This window comes from Ambystoma mexicanum, chromosome 6q (genome assembly GCF_040938575.1).
Source record: "Ambystoma mexicanum isolate Mex_15411 chromosome 6q, UKY_AmexF1_1, whole genome shotgun sequence".
In the NCBI taxonomy this organism is placed as follows: domain Eukaryota; kingdom Metazoa; phylum Chordata; class Amphibia; order Caudata; family Ambystomatidae; genus Ambystoma; species Ambystoma mexicanum.
Window position 1 is genome coordinate 859,059,384 of NC_090937.1, and position 19,545 is coordinate 859,078,928.

Here is a 19,545-nt window from a genome sequence, read left to right on the forward strand (position 1 = left end):
CCATCACAGACTAAACAGTGCATCAGACAACATCGGGTATATGGAATGTGTCTGTCTGGCGGGAGTTGGCAGTGTGTTGCATATGTTGTCCACCAAAATGAATGTAGCTCTGTTCAGACAAAAAATGAAATATGCCAAGCAAATGACATCTTCTCAACGAAATAAACGGCACTACTGTGATTTATTTTTTTTATTTATGTTGCATGTGTCTAGGCCTATGCAGTTATATTTTCCATGGGTAGCTGGACTGGAATAGACTGTAGTGATGGTAATATGTAACACGTGTAAATTTTGAGGGTTTGTAGATGCTAAGATTGTGCTGTATTTTGGCATTTAAATTTGAGATTATTCACTATTATCATTATGTTGGAATTGTTAACAGTGTAACACTATGAAACTACATTACGTTTAGTCTCTCATGCTGTGGTGACATGGACTACATATTCCTTTCCATTTAAGAGACATATATATATATATATACGTTTTCTCAAATTAAATATAAATATTGTAGTATTTGATAGGTTGGGAATGTCCATCTGGTTGAAGAAGTAGGGCTTAGCCTCCGGTATTGACATATGTGTTGCTATCCTCAGCGATGCAGCTTGAAGTTATGCAGGAGAGGCTTTTTTGTTCATTATGCAAATGAGAATAGAGCCGAATCAGGGTGACACTGAGTTCAAGTGAAGGATGTTTGGATGATAATTCACATGCATTATTTCGATGTCATCAGGAAGCAGCAGTGATATAACAAATTATCGTTTTGTTTAGAAGAACACGATAATCGGAACAGCACTACACTAAGCTGGAGTGAGGTTTAAGATGGTGCTCAGCCAGCCAACCAACATAGCAAGGATGATGACATGAGGGTTTGGGGTCTCCATCTCTCTGCCAGCTTTTTCTGGCTGGCCCTAGAGTTCATTCCTCCTCTAGAACTTAGCACTCTACTTATGTTAATGAGTGGGGTTTCCATGCTGTTCCCTCTCCTCCTCTGCCAATCCCCTGGTACTTGCTGCATACAGTGCACAATGTATCTATTTGTGAGAGAGTGAGAGAGATAAAGAGAGAGAAAGAGACAGAAAGAGAGATATTGACAATAATTTAGGGAAATGGCAGCTGTTTAGGCCAGTGGTAGGAATGCTGGGAGGAAACCAAGTTGTTTGATATGATATGTTAGGTTATTTATAACACGCTTAAAACCTGAAGGTTTCTAAGCGCGGACGCGGGGATCAAACTTGCGTTACTCCGCATCGTCTTGCTTCCAAGGCGAGCAAGTTGCCCCTGAGCTATCCTCCCTTAGATCTACATATGCTTTTCTACAACGTGTAATGTTTTGTCATGACGTTATCTGGCCATTCTAGGCCATGCTATATGTGGCTTGATTGCTTGCACCCCTCACTTACCTGCTCACATTTCGACTTTCTACCTTATTCAACACTACACCCAGGTGCTTCACTTTGAGTCCCTCCACTGAGGTTTGCGCCCATATGTCCAACTGTACATCTCCTCCTGTGTGACACACCATAATGTTGCCTCTAATAGGTTTTGCTTGCCAGCCTCCCATTGTTACATCGCCCCCACGGTGTCCAATGCAACGAGTACCCTACCATATTTTGCACTCTGATGCCCAATGAAATTCACATGACTGGCTTCTAGTTATTGCATCTTGACCTTGTTGCATGCTCAGTTGCTTCCAGGGAACCCCCTGGACTCTGAACTCTCTGGAATCCCTACAATGAACTCCCCCCAGGAACTATTATCACCCACTGTCTAGTCAGTATTCTCTTCTGCATGCTTCCTATGTTTCCTCTCCTCACCAGGTTCCCAGACTTTCATAAAGGACCAACTCCGCTGCACACCGTCCATTGCCAGAGATTCCAGCTCATTGCAGGGTACCTCAGGACATCTTCCCGCTAGTACCTTATCTGGAGGGTGCCACTATTGACACGTCGCCCTGGGCACACCGTATGGCTGATCCACATTGTCCACCAGACCCCCACTAACCTCCATGCATTAATCTTCTCACACTCTATGTTGAAAAACAACATATATACCAACTAAACCACTAAATGGCCTTGCAGACAGACATCGAAGAATACAATGCTGCACTGCTGCAATCGACTTACATATCAAAGTCCTGGTCAATGCATCTGAGCAACATGGGTATGCTAGGCCTACTGGACACAAGTGCACCCGTGCCCTCGACGCAGGACACCTAGAAACGGATCCACACATAGAGCTCAGGGTATTTCTGGTCTGCACAAATCAACAGAACAACAATGATATCTTGACCTTTCCCTCTCTCAGAGTTGTAGACAGGGCAGGGCCGAAGCTGGCAAGGCACGTGTAAAATCTGGGAATGCCCACTGAGCAGCGCTGTGTGGGCATTTACAGCTGTGAATGTCAGTGGGTTGGGCCCAGCTACATTAGCCTCAGGCCGCACTTGTTTAGACAATCCTAGCCACGCTCCCTCTAACCTACCCAAACTCTTTCTGATCTGTAACAGCAGTTGGAGACCATGCACATGACAGCAGTGCTTGGTATAATTCTTAATAACACAATATAAGAGAACATGTTGCAGACGCGTGTAAAGCAAAGGAGGAAGGGTTATGAAACTTTGCAACATCTATATACCCTGCGTCTTCTCCCTGGTCCATGCTGCTGTGTGGAATAAGTGTACGACTTGTTGTATGGTGGTGTTTTTGCATGTGAACGATCGATCTGATTGCTGAGTTTTTAAAGGTTATGTTTGTGTGATGTAGAGCAGCAATGGTTCAGCTCACCTCATGCTCTGTCTGAAAATGAAAGTCTGTTGCTTGTGGCATGTGCGCTTGTTTATGTTATACAGTGCCATGATGCCACACATTTCTAAAAGTGCTGTATGTAAAACAACATAGGTAAAGTGGAACCTGTACTCAGCTGCTCACTGATATTGCACCCAACAATTGCCCAACACTGGATGCTGAGGACACATCGGGCCGCATTACGAGGTTGGCGGTAGCCATGGAGCTATTAGCTCCATGGCTGCCTCCAAAACCCTTCCATCTCCGCCCTGGTGAATGGAGCAATTACTGGTCCATTCCGAGATCGGAGAGACCGGTAATTCCCCATTCACCAGGGCCATTCCCCGTTCCCATTTGAGCCCCCATAGGGCTCAATGGGAATGGGGAAGGCGCTAATAATGGTACCGCAAATTACGGTACCGTTATTAGCTCTAGAGTCCCTTTGCGGGTCCCATCCTTAACGCCTGAAAAAAACAGGCGTTAAGGATGGACCCGCAAAAGGAACTCGTAGTAGGGCGGTAAGGGATTACCGGCACCAGTGCCTTTAGCGGTGCCCGTAATCCCTTACAGCCCACCTCGTAATGAGGCCCATTGTCTCGCTATTTATATTAAACAGTGAGCAGTAGAAGCAGTTTTTATGCTTGCGCTGTATCTATTGTTTTGTTGACCTTTCAGTGACCTATCATAAAGCTTGGCGCCCCCACAAAGCCTCGAACATTTCCAGTACACAACATTTTTTTTAAAACTCAACACCCTCACCCATAATCTCAGACCTTTGGCATACACCACCCCTTTTTTAAGCACCACCTATCAGCCAAAACCAATGCATTGGCATACAAGTAGGAGGGAGATGGCATGGGGGGAGGTTCACACAGCTTGTGGCTGCTCTTTGGTTATTTACCTAGCCATTAGTTGACCATGGCGTTAGTAATCGCTATTACAATTCCCACCCACTACCTGTCCCCCTCCCCACTACCCAAAACACATCCTGCTGCGTGGGATCTCTTTGAGTTCGCACTGTCAAGCGTACACATCAGCCATTAGTGTGCCTGGGTTTATTTCTGAGCAGTCTGCCGATAGTGAATGGCTTACTTGCAGCTGTAAATGTCTGCTGGTGTGACAAACATGCCTTAACCAAGTGTGCTTCTGGAAATTGATTTATATCTCTTCCATTCACTCAAGTCCTTTTAAAAACAGGCATTGGAACAGCCAACAGTTTTGGCTTAAGGTAGTGGATAGATTTTTGCCAGGTACTGCCATCATATGCCCACATAATCACTCATTGTATCAGCTGTTGTCATCTCATGGCCATCTCGTAACGTTGTATCAGTGCCTAGCAAATGCCTCTTCCATGCCTATCTAAATGCCCTAACTTTTGGCTTTTCCAATGTTCGTTTTTCTAATTAAGTGAATACACTAGATCAGGGTTGTCCAACTCCAGGCCTCGAGGGCCAGACACATGTCAGGTTTTCAGGAGGCCCCTTCTTAATATTCATGAGATACATTTTTATACAATGGTTCTAAATGGATGCACATTTCATCTCATGAATATCAATGATGGATATCATGAAAACTCATCAGGATTCTGGCCCTCAAGGTCTGGAATTGGTTCAACACTGCACTAGATGCATACTCAATATTACATATTTGTGTATCCCCTTAACAGGTAAAGCCACTCATATTGTCATCCTGAATAACATTGGAAATCCTTGTAAGCTTCTCCCATGCCAACGCATGCGTGTTAAAAAAATAACATATGTGAATAGCTGTGATGAGAGCACAATGCCTTTTTAGACAAGCTTTAATGGGAAGTTTGGAATGCAGTTCCACCCACCACACGTGTACATGGATCCTCACCACCAGCGCCTTCTCTTTATTTTGTTAGGTATGTAAGTATGACTATGTGGAGATCCGTAGCGGCCTTTCTTCCGACTCCAAGCTACATGGAAAGTTTTGTGGAACAGAAGTGCCTGAAGTCATCACCTCTCAGTACAACAACATGAGAATTGAGTTCAAGTCTGACAATACAGTCTCTAAGAAAGGCTTCCGGGCCCACTTCTTCTCAGGTATGCCTTTCTGTTGGGAGATAGTAGAATTACCCAGCACACATTGAAATGTAACTGCTCACATGAGACCCATAATCAACTCTGCATTGGAATTCCTTTCGATTCAAATTTCTATTAATTTGATATTTACTGTTATGTTAATCATGGCAGGAAGTACAGTAGTTTTCAATTTAAAGTATGTTTATCTATGCTAAAGTAGAATCAAGCCAATCTTTACACGCATGAATACATGTAATATATCCATCCCTAATGTTCCTTTCTTTCCTTTCTTTATTATTGCCATGTTTTTTCATTCCTATCCCTCCCCTTCTTTTCCCTTTAACTCTAATCCCTACTGCAACACTGATCCCAAACTGTACCTAAACCTTACCCACTCTTTTCTTTTTTTTATTTCAATGACCTTTTCCTTCCCCACGTCACTTTAGCAACTCTTCAGAAAGGTGACTCCTTTTTTCGCCAAACATTTGGTTGGTAGGTAATACATTTGTATAGCACACGGCTGCTCACCCTGAAAGCAGCATCGATGTTCTGCCACATCAGAGAATCTCTGCCTTCCAAGCTGGGTAATATATTTAACTGCGGAACAGCAAGCTCTAAGACGATGGGCCTCATTACACGTTGTGCGGTAACCATGGCGCTATTAGAGCCATGGTTGCCGCCAGTATTTTAACGTGTCCGCCTTGGCGGATGGCAGAATTACCGGCCTACTCCAAAGTGAGCGGGGCCGGTAATTCCCCATTCACCAAGGCCCTTCCCCATTCCCATTTTTGCCCCCATAGGGCATAATGGGAATGGGGAAGGTGGTAATTATGGTACCGCAAATTGCGGTACCGTGATTAGCACCGAGGTCCCTTTGCAGCACCCTACTTTAACGGCTGGTAAAACCAGCCGTTAAGGTCGGGTCCCGCAAAGGGAACTCTTAGTAAGGCGGTAAGGATTTACCGGTACCTTTCGGGTACCGGTAAACCCTTACCGCCTACCGTGTAATGAGGCCCGATGTCTGAATTCTAGGTGGTTCGAAATGGTCTGAAGGTGAGAGGGGAGGCTTTGCAAAGTTTAGGCGCTATAGCACTGAAAGATTGGCCTCCCCAGTGTCTTTATTTGAACTTCAGCACTTTCAACAGATCACCAGAAGCTGATCTTATTTGCCTGCCCGGGAGGTATTGCTGATAAAGTTTAGTGCTATAGGGTAAAAACTGTTGTGTGCCGTACAGACCGTTTTCTATCTATTTTGCCACAGTCAGCTAATGCAAATTTTTAAGAACAGAAGAGATATGGGCTTGCCTGTTCGGATGATGTCTGGCGGTGGAATTCTGAATTAGTCGCAATTTTAAAAGATTTTCATAAGCAAGCCTAGATATATAGTGTTATAGCTTCAATGGATTGCATTCTTCCATAGATTCCCCATCTTGATAGATAGCTATCCAGTGTCAGCTGCTCGGATTTATTTTTAACAGGGAGACATAGTGCTGCTCGATATCATCATTGACGACTCTCTTATACGGCTGTGCCATTCCTCGACAACGAACGTGGCGTCACACGTTGTATAAAAGGATGTACTATGCCACCCCTACTTCAGTTCTTTTTTCTGAGAGATCTGCATGCTATTTGGAACACTCTTGTATTCAATTCGAAATAATTCAATACTATGTCAGTATGTCGGGCCTAAAATATCCCTCACAGACCCACGCAGTATGTGTGTGTGGTGTCTTGGTGTCGGCATGATACAGAGCAATGTGGTTCTTGTCTGGCAATGAACCTGAAGGCGGCGGAGGAACACTTTGCAAAATCCCAGGCTAAATTGCTTCCAAGATCCTCGGAGCACGTGACCGAAGGGCCTAATCTTGAGAAACATCGAGAGGGATGTCGCCACAAGTCCAAAATATCTTTGCCCTCCCATAGCGAATCTCACCACTCCTCATCTTCATCGTTGCACAAAAAATATGCTGAAGCAGATGAGATTCTGACTCGTCAGACAGAAGGGATAAGTCACACTCTGAGAAGGTTGCATCAATGGCGGAGTGGGAGTACTTCAAAAACCAAATGCTAAAAGTTTTTGAAAAGGATTCGGCTGGTTTGGCTTTGGCCTTGACACCGCAGGTGGATACAGCTCCAAACATGCCCGGACTATCTGGCATATAGGCAGCCAAGGCAGGTTGAATGCCCTCGAGCCAGATCCCTAAGGAGAAACCTCCTCCTGCGCCAAAACCATCAGGTCAGCAGCCCCCTTGGCCCGAGAAGCCCTTTGACTGGCAGAGGCCCACAAGATCAAAGTGTCATACTAGACACTCATTCCGTGTTCTTGAACTCAATGCGGATGATTTATGGCGAGGAGGGCGACCCAATACCATTTGGGTTAGAGCTGGTGGGCAGGGGGGAAGGGTGTGGACTTGGATCCAATATCAGATTTTATGTTGGACAGGGCTGGGAAGTTTACAGCTTGCGGACCACCTCCACCATGCCAGTGGTGTACACATCTCCGGATGTGGAATTCCAACGACTAAACCCATACGTGCACCCAAACACTCCATGAAAGCCTTTGTCACAGTATGACCTCACTGACATCCTGGGACATGGACCACAGACTGAACACGCTTTGCCATTCAATGCTGCCTTAGCAGACTGGGCCATGGCCTTGTGGCAGCGCCTGTGCTCAACACGACAGTTGACACAGATCAAAACAAACCGGCAAGAGGTGACCTTCTGTTTTTAATGACTCACCTGAACCCTAAATGGTTAGGGTTGCAGGCCACGACAGTTGCATCCAGGCCCTCAACGTCGACTTTGAACCTCCCCACCAACAGGGAGTCAAATAAAAGTAAACACTTTGGTGAAGAAACTTTTCGCTTCGGAGAGCATGGCTCTTAAAGCTGTAAATGTCTCTTATGCTTTTACTACATTTTCCCATATTCTATGGAGCACCATTTGAGAAACATCCGATCCCCTCCCAGAGAGAGAGGTCAAGAATGGCTTCTTAGACATTGTGGCCGATGGCAAAGAAATGGACTGTCAAGGGCTCCAAGCAGGGTTGGACGCAGCAGACTGTATAGGTCATGCTATGACACTTGGACATTTCTGCGCAGATCTGCTCATTCAATCGAAGCTGCTGGACATTGGCTTCGATGGGGAACATCTTTTTGTCCCCAAATCTGACAGTCCCTATAGAATTTCAAGGACTCAAAGCTGACTGCTAAATCATTAGGATTAGCAGTATAGCAGAGGTCTCCATGGCAGAATTTTGCCTTTGGGTCCAGAGGACAGGGTTTACAGGAGGTACCCCACCTTTCCCAGAATGGGGCAAGCTCCCCAGGACAAACAAGGGCAATGCAGGATCCCACGGCCAGGTGGATATAGAGGAGGGGGGAGAGCAAGCAACTACTACTGTAGCATTGATGTCGATGGCGCCTCAGAACCTTCTTTGAGGTCTCCGCCCATCCTAGGTCAGTTGGAAGGATATTCTCTGGGTTCTTGGGCAAATGGAAGGAATTGACATTCAATGCCTGGGTCTTTCAGTTAATTGAGTTGGGCTCCTACCTCCCACTTTTGAAGAGACCACCGGACAGACCTCCACCTCCGTCCCAACAGCCGGAACAGAGCTAAAAGGAGAGCATCAGGTAATCTTTTGAAGGGAGCAGTAGAGGCAGATCCAGCCGAGGAACTATTATCAGGTTGGTACTCCTGATACTTCCTGGTTCCCAAGAAAGGAGGAGGATTGCGTCCCATCCTAGACCTTAGGGATTTGAACATATTACTGAAGAAGGACACATTCAGGATAGTGACATTGATGGATGTTAGGGGAGTTTTCCTAAACTCTACCAGTGGTAAGACTTTTTAAAACTATCCTTTGGTATACAGCGTGTTAGGTTTGATTTTCATATTTATGCTAAATCTCCTTCACCTGTGAGACACCCAGCACTTTTTGTTGGGCTTGGGGACTATTCGTCTATGGTCCTGGGTGAGTGGAAATGTTTTCCCACTCACCCTTTCTTTTACTCTTTTTATGGGTGTCCTTTGTATGACTCTCCATACTTTATTTTTAGAATGATGCTTTCCTATAACTTTTTGGGCAGCTACATCACATTATTGCAGCACACAGAACTTTCTGTGCAGTGCTGCTGTGGAGCCCCCTGGGCTTCCCTTTTTATTTCCTCTTGGGTTTCTTCTGCGAACTACTGCTCCCAAGGGTAGAAGGATACTTTTTATCCTTTCTACAATCCCCATTGTGAAGTGAGCACACCCCACCTTATGTGGAGTGCTTAGGGGATACATAGTATCCCCTTTCTCTCTGTTGCTGTAACATTTCTGTTACAGTTACTTCCTTTCCTTGCAGAACACATGTTCTCAAGGGTCGAGAGAGATAGTTTTATCCTCCCAACTTTTTATATTGTGAGACTAGCACACCCAAGCTTACGTGGAGTGCTGGGGGTTTACTTTGTATCCCCTTTGTTTGTTTTGTTTGTTTGTTTGTTTTGTTTTATTACTTGTATTGCGTACCAGACGCAGGGGTAACCGGGCGCATTTCATAAGACAACTTACAGCTTGGTTACAGAAACACCTGGCATAAAAAGAACAGGAGATATACAAGAATATACACAAAAGGCAACAATAATGGTACACGTATTTACAGTCTTACTCGGCTAGGCAGTAGCTGCTAGGAAGTAGGTGTGTGCAAAAATGCAAAGGTGGAGAGACATGCAGGATCGAATCCAGGCAGTAGGTAGTCTGTTATTTGTCAGCGTCTTCGAGCCACCTTATGAGGTTATGTCTGAACGTGGGGTATGGTTGATCTGTCCACAGGGTTGATGGTAGGGAGTTCCAGAGTTGAGTTGCTTTGACCTGAAAGCTGCAGTCACCGACTTTGGACAGTGTAAATCTAGGTGTAGAAATGTTGTTAGAGTTAGCGGATCTGGTGAGTCTTGTTGGTTTTATCTTCATGAATCTCGTAGAAAGGTAGCGTGGTGTGGCATTGTTTAGGCATTTGTGAACAAGTGAGGCTACTTTTAGCTGGATTTTCTCCTGAGTTGAAAGCCAGTTATTGGCTCTTCTAAATTCAGTGATGTGGGCTCTCCTGGGAATACCTAATGCTGCTCTAAGCGCGTTGTTCTGCAAGATTTGGATTCTTTTTATAACTTCCTTATTGGCCCCAATGTAGAGCAAGTTGCAATAGTCCAATTTTGATAACACGGGCGCTCTCGCAAGTGTGATGCAACTGTTGTTGGATAGGAAAGGTTTGCCTGCTCTTATCAATTTACAAGTGTATGCGGTGGCAGTAGCCATCGCGTTGACCTGCTTGTTGAAAGAGAGGGTAGAGTCCAGGTAGAAACCCAGTTTTTACCACATGAGCAGTTGTGATTTGGTTATTATCAATGTTGAAAGAGGAGTAGGATAATGATTTCAGTTTTGTCATCATTCAGGCATAGTCCGTGAGTGACCATCCATGCCTGGATGATGAGATACACCCTGTTCACCAAGGCCAAATCCTGTTGTAATCACCAGTAAGTGGTAGGAGAATCTGAATATCATCTGCATAGTTAGTGTGGGTGATGCCAAGAAGGTCCAGATCATCGAAAAGGGGCTTTGTGAAGATGTTGTAGAGTGTAGGAGAAATGCAAGATCCCTGGGGCACGCCGCATGTGATGGGGATAGAGTCTGCTGCCGCAGTGGAGGAGAAGACTCTCATGGTCCTGTTATTGCGGAAAGATTGGATCCAATCTGTTGCCTCTTCAGAGAAGTGCACGGCCATATCCAAATGCCTACAAAGGACCTTGTGTTCAACAAGGTCGAATGCAGCTGATAAGTCCAGGAGGAGGAGTAAGGCTGGTTTTCCTTAATCCCTTAGCTCGTCGATTTGTGCCTTTAGGTCTAAGAGGGCTGTTTCTGTTCCGTGCTGAGGACGGAAGCCTGACTGCCGTACTCTTAGCAGATTTTTGGTTTCCAGGTGTTTCTGTATTTGTGAATATGCCACTTTCTCTATGATTTTTAGGAGGAATGGCACAGTAGTGATTGGGCGGTAGTTTGTGGGTATGGCTGGGTGTAGCGACTGTTTTTTAAGCAGTGGGAGTACCCAAGATTATTTTAGGTTACTTGGTATAGACCCTGTTGCGAATGAGGCGTTAATGAGTTTTGAGATAAAGGGAGCCAGGTCTCTGGCTGCATCCTTTATCAGTTGGGCTGGACATTGGTCCCCTTGGCAATTTGTTGGTTTGAGTGACAGTATGATTTTTTCGGTCTCAATGATAGATACTTTGGAGAACTTGAAGCAAGGGGTGTAAGTGTTCTTTTTAAGAGGGGTGATAGTTATTTTGGGCTTAGTGTCTAGGCTAAGTGAGGATTTTTTCTTTGCAATTTTGGTTTGGAGAGTTGTCACTTTGTTAGATAGGGCTTGCTGAATGTTGGTGCACCATAGTTTATCTTTGACACAGTTGTCTGGCACTGGGATGGGAGATTCTATTTCCTTTAGGATGATGAAGAGTTCCTTTATACTAGAGTTGGCTTGGGCTATTCTAGTGTTGTAGGTTTCCTGTTTAGCCGACAGTATTTCCTTTTTGTAGAGGGTAGATATATCCCTCAGGGTGTTTCTATTTTCTTCAGAGGGTTGTAGTTTCCATGCGACCTCGCATTGTCTTTTTTTGGTGTGAAGTGTTTTCAGCTCGGGGGTGTACCAGGAATTGAGGTGGGATTTGGGTTTGCTTTGTCTCAATTTAAGTGGTGCAATTGAGTCCAGTGCAGAGGACATCATTTTGTTATACTCATTCACTAGAGTTTCAGGGTCCAAGTTATCTGGCAGTGAATTAAGTGTAGGGAGGATGAGCAGGAGTAGGTTATCTGGGGTGATGTTTTTCTTATTCCTTGTCGGGATAGGCGGTGCTAGCAGGGCTAAGGCAGGAGTAGGTCTGTTCGTTTCTAGGGCAAATGTTATAAGGTGGTGGTCTGTCCAAATTTGGGGGAGATCGATAGGATGGAGGCGTTGCAGTTGTGGTCTGCCACCCAATCGAGTATTCTACCTTTGTTGTGGGTAGGGTGAAGTACTCTTTGTGAAAAGCCTAGTTCAGAAAGTAGGCTAGCCATTCTACTTGCATGTGGGTCATTTTGGTCGTTGAATCTCAGGTTAACGTCCCCTAAAAGGATAACCTGTGATGATTTTTTTAGATTATGAGATAGAGTGGTGGAGATGTCCTCCTCGAAGGTACCAATAGGGCCTGGAGGTCTGTAAATAAGGTGGATGGTGAGGGTTTAAGAGTTGTTAATAACTAATTGAGCTGTAAGGCTTTCGCAGGATTTAGTATCGTTAGATGGAACTAGCCTAGTGGATAGGTTAGATTTGACGATAAGGGCTATGCTGCCTCCCCGGGCTTCGCTTCTGTCTGATCTTAAGATGGTGTAACCATTAGGGATCGCTAGCATGATGGCAGGTCCTGCAGCGGCATGAAGCCAAGATTCCGTGATGGCCAGGAAGTCAAGTTTTTCATTCTGGATGAGATCAGCAATCTCAATGGCATGAGCAATCATGGACCTAGCATTAATTAAAGCACCTTTTAGGTGGGTGGTGGAGGGAGGTGTGTATAACTTTTCTTGGGTCGTGACAGGGGTGTGCATGCATGTATTCTGTGTCTTCAGGTTTGGGCTATGTGGTTTTTCTGTACTCCTATTAGGTAAAGGCTTGCTACGGTTGGACGAAGTCAGTGTTCTAGCGCGTGATTCGTATAGTTTAGCAAGTCTGGCTCGGAGTCTGGCATTTCTGGATGTGGTGTTGCATAGTTTGGACTCGAATGAGCCGGACTGTTGGTGTTCTTCAATTTGGTCATTATAATTCGATAGTATAGTCAATGGTAGGGGCTGGAGCGAAACTGGGTTTGTAGAATAGGAAAGCTGTTAGTGTGAGAAAGGCTAGTGTGACTCGCAGGGTTTCCATCCTGTGGCGTCGTGGTAGGGTAAGCAGTTCAAGCTAATGTAGGTCGTCTTATCAAGGTAAAAAGGTAAAACAAGTGCGAATAGAGGCAAGTGCCTCAAATGTAGTGGACAGCACCTAGGTATGAAATAGTAGTAAGTGACTGAGATACAATGGGTCAGCACATAGGTTCAATGTGAGCAGCTGACTCAAATGCAGTGGGGCAGCACATGGATACAATTGGCTCAAATGCAATAGGCAACACCTAGGTTTGAGATAGTAACAGGTGACTAAAATGCAGTGGGGCAGCACATAGGTTCAAGAGAAACAATTGACTCAAAAAGCAGTGGGGTAGCGCATAGTTTCCAGAGAAACAATTGACTCAAAAAGCAATGGGGTAGCGCATAGGTTCAAGAGAAACAATTGAATCAAATGCAATAGGTAACACCTAGGTTTGAGATAGTAACAGGTGACTAAAATGCAGCCTTTGTAATTGGTAATTGTAATTGGTAATTTATAACACGCTTAATACCCAGAGGTTTCTAAGCGTGGACCCAGAGATCGAACCTGTGCTGCTATGTGTCGTCTTGTTTCCAAGGCAAGCGTGTTGCCCCTGAGCTATCCTCCCTTTCTCACTCTGTTACAGAGACAAGCTTACAATTATGGCCGGTGGCACTGGATGTGTTCTACTGACTTTTGTGTCATTTGTACTCCCAGGCTGTCAAAACAGCCGCAGTAATGCACATAAGGGTCACCATTCATCTAGAATGGTGACTTGTTTCTTTTTTTGCCATTTTTAGTGTGCTTTTCCTTTCCTGGTCCTTTCTCTGCTGTCCTGGGAGGGGGAAGCCTTGGTTTGATTTTTCTCTTCGGCAGGAACCCTTTGTGTAGCTCCAGAGTGTCTGTGAAGACAGGAACAAGGGGGGAGTCCACAACTCTGCAGCCCTTTGTCTTCTGGCATGCCTGCCTGGAACCAGTCCTAACTGGTGGGAGTCCAGTTGTCCTGAAAGGAGAGCCATCCCCCAAAGCTTGAATGTAACATGTGTGCTAATTGTCTGGGTTCCTTCGATCAATTACCTGGAGCTGGATGATGAAGATAAATCTACCACTGGAGCTGAATCCGATGAGGAAGAAGAAGGGCATGTGGCTCTAGTAGCTGATTCCAGCAACTGGAGAGGCCTGCTGTGTAACCGCTGTCTGTGCTGACCCCTTCTTCCATGTGACAAAGGAGTTCTGAAAAAGATTGCTCCGACCCATAGGCTGGTGGGACAAATTAGTCTTAAGAAGACCTGCATTTCAAGCCATCCCACGATGAGCTGTGATCTTCCTGAGCTGCAAACTGCCAATATCCTGGGACCTTGAGGCTTAGTGCTGTGCAACCTCTTCCTGTCAACAAATCTTGCTGAAGCTTAGGTGGACTCTTGAGGGCCCCAGAAGCAAGATTCCACTCCTTGAAGTCCCCTATCCTGACTGCTGGATTGAGATAGCAAGCAAATCTATCAGCCAATGACCGTTCCACATCTGATACCTTGAAAAAGGCACTGAATCCACAGAGCTGTGAGAAGCACCAAAGAATCCTTTGTTCACAGCCTTTTCCATTGACTGCTGCTGCAAGTTTCCATCCAGTGTACTTTCTTTCATCACCACAACCAAGAATCCAGAGACCAGGTCCTGTGCTGCTGCATCATAAAGGTGTCTGTCTGAAAGCTCTTCTTCACTACTGGGGTACTGTGTTGCAGTGGTTAAGTCTTGTCATCCAAGAGCTCAACGGTCATCTGATGTCACTGGCATTTTGGGGATATGACGTCCCTGCCAGAACAAGGTTCCTTTTTTCACCTTCCTGGTGGTGGGCTAGTTTTTGAAGGGCCTGGTTAATTATTTCCCTCCTTTGCCTTTTGTGGTCCCCGATTGGGATCTGAACTTGGTTCTCACCTTTCTGAAGGCAGCTCCATTTGAGCTTTGGATTCAACTCCCATCAGACTCGACACATTGAAGACTGCTTTTTTGGTGCCAATCATGTCCACTAGAAGAGTCAGTGAATTGCAGGCATTCTCTCTTAAAACCCCCTACTTGAAGTTTCTGAAGGAAAAAGTCTCCCTAAAAGTGCGCCCTACGTTTTTGTCTAAATTGTGTCCGAATTTCACCTGGGCCAGAGCCTCAACCTATCAGCGTTTTACCCTCCACCCCATCCTTCAAAGGACGAGGAGAGGACCCACACATTGGATCCCAAGAGGGCGCTGAGTTTCTACCTGGCTAGAAGGGGCTCATTCAGGAAGAATGTTTGTTGCTTTTTTGCTTTCCAGGTTCGAGCGAGAAGTTATCGCTGTATAGTGCTATGCATTTCTGAGTGCTACCAGACCATGGGTAAGGAGGCTTCAGCAGGGTGTAGTGCCAATTCTACCAGAGGGGTTGCAGCCTTTTCAGAGGGACGTGCCAGTAAGAGACATTTGTTGTGCGGCAACACAGTCTTCTCGTCACACATTTGACAAGCATCACAGCTTGGACTTGGACCATGGGGCAGATGCGCACTTTGGTATGGCAGTCCTTTTTTGATGTGACTTCCAACCCTCCTCCAGCATGGTAACTGCTTTGGGAATCTTTGAAGATGAGGAATCTGAGGGAGAATACAATTAATTGAAGGTGAACTTTCTTACCAGTAATGCTCTTTCTATGGATTCTTTTCCTACAGATTCCTCATCGCCCTCCCAGCCTACCCCGCTTGGAAGTCCATGATCTTAATTGCATTCTGTTGTCACGTTTCAGTGTGTAGTAACATGAGGAGCAGAGTGCTTCATTTTGGCCAGAGGCGGTTGGCCTACTTATTCTGGTTGCATTTCAAAGTTTGAAGTATGAAAGCAAAAGGTAAGCAATCAATGAGTGTTTGTTGTCTTGTTTGTTTCTATGCCTTTCCCCATCGCTGCATGTACCCTCTCACAGCCCAGGGGGAGACAAATGGGGAACTCAGGTAGAGGGGGCGTAGTGAATCCTTTTAAACGACATCCAACGTCGCATCCATTGTCGAGGAATGACACAGTCATATATGAGGGAGTCGTCTATCACTATATCGAGCGACACTACGCACCTGGTCAAAATATATTCTGAGCAGCTGATGCGGGATAACTATCTATCTATCAAGATGGGAGAATGCAATCCAAAACAACAACTGTAATACTCTGCAGCTTCCACTAGATGTCGGCTTATGCACAGCATGTGAATCTAAGCAGATACAAGCATGAGAAATACGATTACGGTGAGTAATTCCAATGCTAGATGCCATCTGAAGAGGTGAATCCATAGTAAGGACATTACTGGCAAGTAATTTATCCAGTCCAAACATCTCAAGATGGAAGTATTTGAGTTGTATTCTTGTGGGATATGAGCAATAGTCAAGAAACTATTGTATAGATGTCATTTGAAAAAAATAAGTACTTCCAAGTGTAATTATTTGTAACACTAAGTGGTATTTAAATTGTTTTGTGGTGAGCCCCCTTGTGAGTGAAAATATTGTTGCCAAGCCAATGCTTCAGTGAAAATATTGTTGCTGCCCCCGCCCCCCCAGATGCATATCTGCTTATATTTTCCACCCCGCCCACAGGGCCACCTCAGGCACCCCTAGGGGGGCCTGCCCCACAGTTTGAAAACCACTGCCAGGGAAACTCTGAGTCAAACCAAACACCCAGATTAGGGACATATTTGACAGGTTTGGGGCACCGACCCAAAGAGGATGGGCAGAAGCTAGTGCTCACTGTTGCTGTTGGGGGGGGGGGGTGCAAAGAATGAAGTGCCACAGATGCAGGACTCTTTATCAGAAATGTATCTTGATATAATGGTAAACCACAGTTTATGTAAAACATGAAATGCGATGAATGAATAACTTTTTGCAATAAGACCAGAACAGTTCACACCATCAAGAGTCTAGAAAGTGGACCCTGTCGATTACTGCTGAAGATTCCATCATAGTTTGATTAAAAAGACAAGTTGCACTTCACAGGAGGTGGAGGCGATAATTGGACGGCGTATGCTGTTGGTAAAGCGCCTTCGCCTTCCTCTTTGGCAGGCTGTTGCGGCCGGCACTGTTTAAGTAAACTGAGCACATGACACTCATTACCAGGCCAAGTGAACGGAAAGCGGGCCTGGGTTTCCTGGCTGCGCTGAGTAGCGTGCATGACACAGTACTCTGAGTGTCCTGCTGATCACTCCATTTCCACTGGCAGAGCTGCACAAATAAGCTGCGGCAGCGGAAAGGTCGCCCCTCAGGTCACTTACATTAGATTTCCTTATAGAATCCCTTTTCAAGCAATTTTAAATTGGGGATTTTAAATGTAACGCTTTTTGTAGACTTTATCGAGTCATGCAGATTCTACGTTATTGCTTTTTCAGCCAGAGAACATTGACTTAAGTGTGAGAACTCTGACACCTTGTTTAGTCACCATATTTTCGCTCCCTTTTAGTTCCATATGCTATATGTGCTTTTCGAACCACCATTTCATGCTGAAAATATTTTCCTGTAGTCAGGAGCAGGGCACAGTGTCACAAGAATGAGTATCAAGGGCAGGTTTATGGTACATTGTACAAATTGCCTTTCTGTTTAAAGAAACGTAAGGTGATCCAGCCCTTGGGGTTCAGTTATTGTACATTTGCACAGGCGCATACAGAAGTAAATTAGAAGACGTGCACGTTCGTGCAGATGTGCTTGCACTGGTGCTAATCGGATTGCAATGCCCACATTCGGTTTGCACGTGTGCAAATGTACAGTCGCTTTGCTTTTTTGTGGTTCAGAGTCTGGGCAGCCAGTAGCGCTACGGCCTATCCTCGCTCAGCATGAAGAGTTTCTTCATTTATTGTGCAGCAAAACTTTGTGACTGGGAACACCGATTTGCTTGCGAAGCGAGTGGAAAATACATCAGACTTACCTATTTCATAAAAATAGGAAACCTATTTTTTCGTAAAAACTGGCCAGGCCATGATAGTGTTAGATGCTTCCTCCGTTGGCCAACAGAGCATGTTTGACCCAGGCTACCTCTGTATGTGATTATAGCTGACGAGTTAACATGGGCGGGGATGGAAAACACCCGTTGGATGTGTCAGCCAGTCTTGCAGACTTCTGTCTTCCTGAAAACCACAGCCATTTTATGTTCTGACAGCAGTAGGGATTATTGTTGGCAGGCTGGTATCTTGAGGGAGCTCACTAAACACTCCAACAATGATTGGATCTTGGGTGGAGCAGCTGGAAGATGCCTGGGGTGAATGAGCTGGGTGGATATGTATCATGGGTTCTTATTTCTTTGTTTCGTCATTGGTTTGGACACAGGATAGTCAGCGATAGTTTCATACTGAAATTAACATGAACATAACACTGGACACACACATTAATTATGCCAAATGATATATTCTGTGTGGGTACACTGACACATTGGGGTTTTCACTTGATCTGAAATTGTCTACCGAGGTTACATTGAAAGGCTGTAAAACATATCTAAATAGTATCTGGGAGAGTAGGGAATAGTACATTGCAAACCGGACATTGCATTCAATGAATGTATATTTATTGTAGATAAGGGACGAGTGAGTCTTTGTATGAACCCATCATTACAGTAAACATATAGGGCCTCATTACACGGTAGGCGGTAAGGGTTTACCGGTACCGGTATTTTACCGGTACCAGTAAACCCTTACCGCCTTACTACAAGGTCCCTTTGCGGGTTGGAGAATTTAACGCCTGCTTTTTGCAGGTGTTAAAAACCAACCCGCAAAGGGACCAGGGAGCTAATTACGGTACCGCAATTTGCGGTGCCGTAATTAGCACCTTCCCCATTCCCATTATGCCCTATGGGGCAAAAATGGGAATGGGGAAGGGCAATGGGGGAAGGGGGAATTACCGCCCCACCAACCTTGGAATAGGGCGGTAATTCCCCTTTCCACCAAGGCGGTGCCGGTATTTTACCGGCATGGACCAAGGTGCTAATAGCACCTTGGTCCACCGCCGTCCGTGTAATGAGGCCCATAGAGTGGAAATTCCTATATTGGATGCTCTAGAATGGCCGGGTTAAAGGTGTTATGCTAAGAGGAACAGTTGAGGGTGGTGGTACATAGAATTGGGGAGATAAAGTCTAGCAGAGCAGTGTCTGAGCATACATTACATTAATATGTACTATATACAGAGATACACAGTGACAGCAGTATTTCTTTGGAGGTAATTTACATCATTGAATAGTGGCAATGTTTTTTGACTTCCTGAGTACTTCCTGAGTTATGGAGTTCCAGTGACAGGGAGCCAAGAGTGAGGAGCAGCAGTGATGGAATGTTAGGTAGAATTTTCATCTGTGTGTAACTCTCCTTACGTAGTGAGTCCCCCAGAACCTTTTGATGGACTATTGGATTTTTACCTAACTCTCCTGAGTGAGTGGGCACCTGTTTCCTCACTCGCTCCTTCTTTTTCTGTGACTCTGTAAACCCTGTGTCTCTTTCGTTGATGGAGTATGCTTTCCTCCATCTTATTGTGGCATCTGTATTTTATTATTGCAGCACACAGCACTTTAAGTGCTGTGTTCCTGGAAGCTCCTTGCGCTTCCCTCTTTGGTTTTATTTTACTTTTCTTTGATAACGTTTTGTTACCAGGATAGGGGGATACTTTTTATTCTACCTCTGCTTTTCTTTTGTGAGATAAGCACACCCCACCGTATGTGGAGTACTAGGGGACACAGTGCATTCCTTTTCTAACCTCTACTGTAATCTTTTAGTTACAGTGGCAAGTCTATCTGAGAGCTGGTGACAGTGGATATTTTCTACTGACGTTTTGTGATTTCTACAC

At 45.1% G+C, this 19,545-nt stretch overlaps 1 protein-coding gene across 1 annotated transcript in view; it reads left to right on the top strand.

Moving 5' to 3' along the window:
• TLL1 (tolloid like 1) overlaps nucleotides 1–19,545 on the top strand; it is a 455,972-nt gene that overhangs the window by 365,844 nt on the left and 70,583 nt on the right. The window contains exon 16 of the mRNA XM_069631384.1: nucleotides 4,666–4,846. Within this exon, the coding sequence (XP_069487485.1) occupies nucleotides 4,666–4,846 (181 nt within the window). The remainder of the gene's footprint in view (nucleotides 1–4,665; nucleotides 4,847–19,545) is intronic.